General features: G+C 31.0%; 1 protein-coding gene across 1 annotated transcript; it reads right to left on the reverse strand.

The window, feature by feature from the left end:
• Positions 1–382: 382 nt before the first annotated feature.
• On the reverse strand, positions 383–5,225 carry LOC107440577 (all trans-polyprenyl-diphosphate synthase PDSS2). Its single transcript, XM_043057327.2, has 5 exons — positions 4,839–5,225; positions 3,405–3,738; positions 2,014–2,241; positions 1,074–1,235; positions 383–991 (listed from the first exon to the last, which is right to left on the reverse strand). Exons 1-5 carry the CDS (start codon positions 5,120–5,122, stop codon positions 818–820), a joined length of 1,182 nt encoding a protein of 393 aa, XP_042913261.1. The 5' UTR covers positions 5,123–5,225; the 3' UTR covers positions 383–817.
• Between the last annotated feature and the right edge of the window lie 1,164 nt (positions 5,226–6,389).

Genomic DNA, 6,389 nt, shown 5'->3' on the forward strand with positions numbered 1-6,389 from the left:
TAACATACAATGACAAATTTATTTATTGTAATCAATTATTTCCTTTGTTTTTGAATGGCATTCATTAGTTAGTGATGTAATTAATCAAAACTATCTGATTGTAAATCCCTCATTTTAAAAGTTATTAATATTGCTTTTTCTAGTAAAGAAATAAATTTTAATTCTATATTTCAACTTATTTGAAATAGCTTTACAAATAATTTTTTTTAATTTAGCTAGCATTAACTCACTTTCCTGTAGAACCTTTGCATGTATCTTATTTTTACTGTTGTAAAAACAGATTTTGCATTTTAAAGTGGTGCTATTTTAGAGTCTTTTATGAACAATCAGTTTCTTTATATTAATACTGTACTTTTTTTTACTCTGTAATAAGCCTAAAAAATTTTTATTATTTTGATTTTGTTACAACCTAAATTGTGTTTTTATGATTAATGTGGCATACTATAACAAATTATTGTTTATATTTTCTGTTCCATTCTCTTCAATTAAATAAAAGATTAGTGTCCTGAGAAGCTTTACTGGAAGCTTCTCATAACGTAAAAAAACTTATTTTCTGCATAACATTAATTTTTTATTACTAAGCAAAATATAAATTAATAAAAGGTTTTAAGAAATATTTCTGAAAATGTACTAAAAATGATCCTGCTTTTTTACAATTTTTAATCTTTATAGAGAATCTGTTGAAGTTTGTTCGAATGAATTACAATTCAAGCTTAATTTTTAAAAAGTTTTTTTTTTTTTTATCATTCTGCTTGAAATTTGTTTCTTATTGACATTTTCAATTAAGTTATAATATTGTGGCTAGTTTCAAGATTGCTTAAAACTCATTTATGTTACATAAAGTGTTTACAAGTTTTATCAAGTTTACTGTGACATCATCATTTCCAGATTTCTGCAACTGCTGTAAAATGCTAAGTGCCTTCTTTATGTAAATTTCTAGCTGCATTTTTGCATCTCTCATTGCAGAATTTGTTTGAAGAATTGTATGTAACTGCAACAGATAATAAAAAAAACATGTATAGTTGAACCAAATGAAAGTTTATATTTAAATAAAGATTAATTTTAACGCTTACCATGTCAATGTCTGAGTTATCAAATATCTCATTACGGCTATACACAAAAGGTAAAGTTTCCGGGTGGTTTTGCAAGTGGAGAGCAATGGGAAAGCTTGAAATATTTATCGTTGAACTGCGAGAGTTCTGATAATTCCAGTGTTGTTGTATTTCTGCATGAGCCTAACAAAATTCAAAAAATCAATATTTTATTATGGTGAAAAATATTCCATTTTTATTTCATTTTATAATGAGCTTTGAGCACCCAATGCTGAGTTTACAACTATTAATGTTCAACTCCGTAGCCTTATAATTTTAAACCTAATCCAGAAGACAGCAATGGCTCGACTATCAAGGAGCTTAGCCACCCCTGGTATAGTGCATTAACTAGCATAATTGAATTTAGCATTGTTTCAAGCTTGCATGGTTTATTTGCTAATCTTTTATGAACTTCATTGCTGACCTTAAAACCAACCTATCTGGAATATTTTTTTCAAGATAACTTTCTCTTGGAATATTTTTTTTTATCCTAATGGCATGTATAGTGTAATTTGAAATGCATTTTATGTTTAAGAATAATGCATAAATCACAAAATTATAATGAAATTGATTGTACATGGCTCAAAAATTAGGGAAATTTTATAAAATCAGTCTTGAGAAACTGTGGATTTATTTTTTCTAAGTGTGTGTGACTGTTTCATTATTATATATCATAGGTATATATATTGATACAAGGAAAATTATTAACATTTGTTCCTGCCAGTATAGTTTAAATCAAACTTTAGGGAACAGTTTTCATTCAAAAGCTATGATTGTCACTAATCAATTAATCTACAACTTAAAAGACTTCTTCTAGAATGAGCACTTTCCCTTATTTTGAAGAAATCAAAATAAATCTGAAGCGTGCAGAATATCTTTTGAAATCAAAACAAAATGCGTTGTTTATAATTTATCAACTTACTTTAATAGCAAATGCAAAGTTCATTCCAAATGTAAATGCCATTTTCTGTGATGTTTCATCGTAACCAGCAAGCTGCAGTGTAGCCTGGCACCCAGAAGCTAAGAGTAATCCTTGAGAGTGAAATGTGTTGTATTCCCATTCTTTTAGATTTTTCAAAAGAATGTTTGTAGTGCTTGATTGTCTTGTCTTGACTAAACATTCCAATATGTCAGCTATTAGTTGCACCACCTAAACTAACATATAATTTTTAAAGTAAAATAGTTATTTTTTTTATAACGTACTGGGAGACTCCGTAGTTTCTTTTCATTCATCATTGTTCTTTTTCCTTTAAAGTCGATTTTAAAAAAAATTATTTTATTTATTAAATATATAATTATTGAAATTTTATGTAAGTAAATTTTATTAATGAATGTAAGGATATCTGGATATGAAGAACAATCAACTGTACTTGGAAAAAATTTAAACTCAGGAATACAGTGTGTGCGACAATTAGAAGTAATAAATAAGAAGTAATTTTATTTGTTAACAATATGTAACTTTTTTGTCATAAATAACTTTATACATTCATACTTGGAAGTTAAGTTGAAAAACAATGAGTTAGATTACAAATCATGTAGTTAACAGAAACAAAATATCTTTTCAGTTCTTTAGCAAGACCACTGATAAAGGTATTTTGATCGGTAAAGAATAAAAACTTTACTATCTTCTTTAGAAAAGAGTGTTATGCTAAATCGGTAAAGAAACAGATGAGTTACACGGGTTTCAAAAACTCTTATAGTTTTTATAAATAGTATATATACTTTGGCGATATCTGCTAATGGAGTGCTTTATAATTTATTCTATTTTATTGAATTTACTTAAGTTTTTTAATAGCATTTATGTGTGTTTTAAACTTACAGGTATATACAGTGTGAAGGAAAGAAACGTCATAATCTTAAGACCTTTTGGTTACTTAGTAATCGAATTTTCGCTACAAGGAAATACTCTACATTCAAACAAGCCCGTTGCTTAGCAATCTGCGTACAGAATTTGATATCGACAGGAAAATTAAAGAATTTTATAAATTTTTTCTTGGTTACCTTGTAATATTGAAAGGAATATGATAAAAATTTCCTTTTAATAGATTATATAGAAAAAACATTTCCCCATGCACCGCAAAATGTTCCCTTATGAAATTAGTAAACAATAAGAGCAATTTTTTGTTCTTATTTTGATATAATTATATGCATGCTATTAAGGATATTAGCTTTTTAAAAGTTATAACCTTTGAGTAATCTTAATTGCTGTATAAACGAAGATGAAACCATGACAGATTTCTAAATGTTTTGTTTACAATGATCGATTTTATCGTCACCAAACATTAATTTCTTTCCATCACAGAAAATGTTTACCTTGTAATTATTCAGAACTGAAGCTTTGTAAAGAACGATTGATGTGAGATAGTTGTACACCATTTTGTCCAACTCTTTCTCGATTCCCGAATTCTTTGAAATTTTCTTTGTTAAAGAAAGCCGAAAAATTTCCTTTCTAAACACAAGATTGCAGTGGAGCAGGTTGATGATTTCTGCAAGGGTTACTTGTGAGGACCAAATGACATCTTCCAGTGATTTACTGACAAAATTATCTGCCTCAAACGGATAGCCAATGGATTTGGCGAGCATCAGAGTGACCAAGCCTGGCCATCGCAGCTCATTGGCTGTATCATCTGTATTGCTGAGAAGCTGTCTGAAATAGATAATCATTATATTCAAACTGACAGAGAAGTATAGATATCAAGCATTTTCTGGAGATCTTGTAAATCTATAGAAAGGAACTCTAATACGTCATTTTATTGCTAAGCTCATTCCTTGGAAATTATTGTACCTGTCTGTTTTAATTCTCCCACTCAACCAAAAAAAAAAGAAAAAACTAGGGAGCGCGTTTACTTTCAAAAACTGAACCATTCGGTTTCCCGCAACAGCCCATTGTAGGTCATAGAAGTTAAGGCACCGCAATTTCGTGATCAACGGTAAGATTGTGGCAATGTGGTTAGCACTGCGCACAGGCCTCCGGACAAGTTGGTACCCTTCGATCTAAAGCTGCGACTGGAGATCGAATCCCAACTCTTTCCAATAACAGTTCAGTGCTTTAACCACTGTGCCATCGCGGCTCATTCGGTTATTCGAACATAGCGAGAGTGCTCTAAATGTCAGCGACCTTCATGAACAGACGACTCGACTTCTACCAAAGAAGTCATCGTATATTTGTGCTGATTTAACTCTCATTCAGAAGCACTTTTATTTTATTACCGGCCCTGGAATGCTGACCCAATCCTGTGTTTACGACTTTCAATGTTCAACTCCGTAGCCTTGTAATTTTGAACCCTACTCAAAAGATAAAGTAACTCCTGGATCAAGCATTGGGACAAACCAGGATGGAACTAGCTCGCATTTGCGTTACACGAAGAAGAGAACCAAGAAAAAAAACCACGGTTAACTCGACGACAGGGAAATTTTAGCCCATCAGCCGTCTGCCATTGAGAATATTTTGCGTCAGCTCTGTGGTCGTAAATTCGGATCCACCAACCACCGCTCGGATTCGAACCTGGGTTACGTCATTGGGAGGTTAACGCTCTGTCCCCTGGGGCACCGCTGCTGTCATTCAGAAACTTGAGATTCGGGCTAACTGATACTAACAAATGGTACGATATATTTTTTTATTATATCTTAACGCTAGGTTCAAAACTTACGAGACAGGTGACATTTTAAACATTTCATTCAATGTTAAATTGTTACTTTCACAAATAGAACATTCTTATCATCAAAATAAAAAAAAATATTACTTACTTAAATGTATTTATCAAGTAGTTGTTGTTATTTTGAGAAATTTCTTCCATTCTTTTTACAACTGTTTGTAGAGATATTCGTCCCATTCCTCGATTCACAAATGATGGTTTGATTGGATACTTTTGTAATAGCATACGACTTTCATTAATAGCCTCACTCCAATCCTCTCTTGTGCAAATATCCGGAATTTCACTAAGTTTCACTTTGGAATTTAATGTGCCGAATCGAGGAGTTGAAGAGCAAATCATTGGTAAGCATTTGAGCAAATGTCTTGAAGAAGCCATGATTATTTTGTTTGGAATAATGTTCGAGTTATTCTCATCGTATTACTGCTGGAGGTTTGGTCATACTATCTTTCATCTCAACTTCTACCAGGAGAAATCGTTCTACGAAGAAAGGAAATATTTGTTACGCACACAAGAAATAGTTCATTAAATATTTTTTTTAAGGTGGAACACCATGTGAAGTTTCAGTTAAATTGATACTGCCGTCAACCTTTCGACGCAGAATTTTCACTGAACATATTTTTCATACTTTTTTCATTATTTTTTAATAATTTGGGTGAAAATAAGCGAGAAATACAAGAAATTAAGAGAATTTACAGACTTTGTCGATTATCTCTAGAACTTCTGGATCGATTTTAATGAAATTCGATGTGTACATGCATTGATACAATACAAAGCAAATAACCATTCATCAATTGTAATACACACGCATGATCGCGAGTAACAATCGTTGGAGTCGGAAGATATGAAATTGGCACAGGACAATTGTCACAGGAAATGATAAACTGTTTTATTTCAAGTATGAAGTCACGTTGCAACACCTGTTTGTGTGTAAGTGGGTACCATACACCCTATCAACCATTTTTTTTTTTTTTTTTTTTTACANTTTTTTTTTTTTTTTTGTTTATTCCTGCAACCGCTGTTTCATACCTTCCGATTCCAACGAGTGTTACGCACAATCAAGCATGTGTGTATTACAATTGTTGAACAGTTATTTGTTTTGTATTGTATCAATGTATGTCCATTTCAAATTTCATTAAAATCGGCTCAGTAGTTCTAGAGATAATCCACCAAGTGTGCAAATTCTCTTGATTTCTTACATCAGTGTATTATACTTAACATTTTAATTATTTAAGGTTATGAAATACAGCACGAAACACCAGTGTTAACGGTTAAATATTCTAAACACGGCTCACTTCCAAACAATAATTGCAGTTATTTAGATCTAAGAAACAGTAATTTCTCATTGAAATTTCTTTTTACAAAATCAAACATTAATAAATGTTTGAATATGAATGGGGGAGGAAATTCAAACTACTTTTTTTGGATTTTATATTTTAGTACAAATATAATTTCGATAAGCTAACAAATTTTTTTAGTGACTAATAGACTGTTCAGTTTTAGAATTAAAAATTGCAAAATATATTTTTACTTGTAACTAGAGCAACAGAAAAAAAAATATATGTGAAAAGGACACCTTTTTCCCATCTGTGCCAAATGGTTGATAGTTTAAGTTAAATTTCATATTAATAATGTCACAGCGTGC

The sequence above is a fragment of the Parasteatoda tepidariorum genome, unplaced genomic scaffold (assembly GCF_043381705.1).
Source record: "Parasteatoda tepidariorum isolate YZ-2023 unplaced genomic scaffold, CAS_Ptep_4.0 HiC_scaffold_3247, whole genome shotgun sequence".
Lineage (NCBI taxonomy): Eukaryota > Metazoa > Arthropoda > Arachnida > Araneae > Theridiidae > Parasteatoda > Parasteatoda tepidariorum.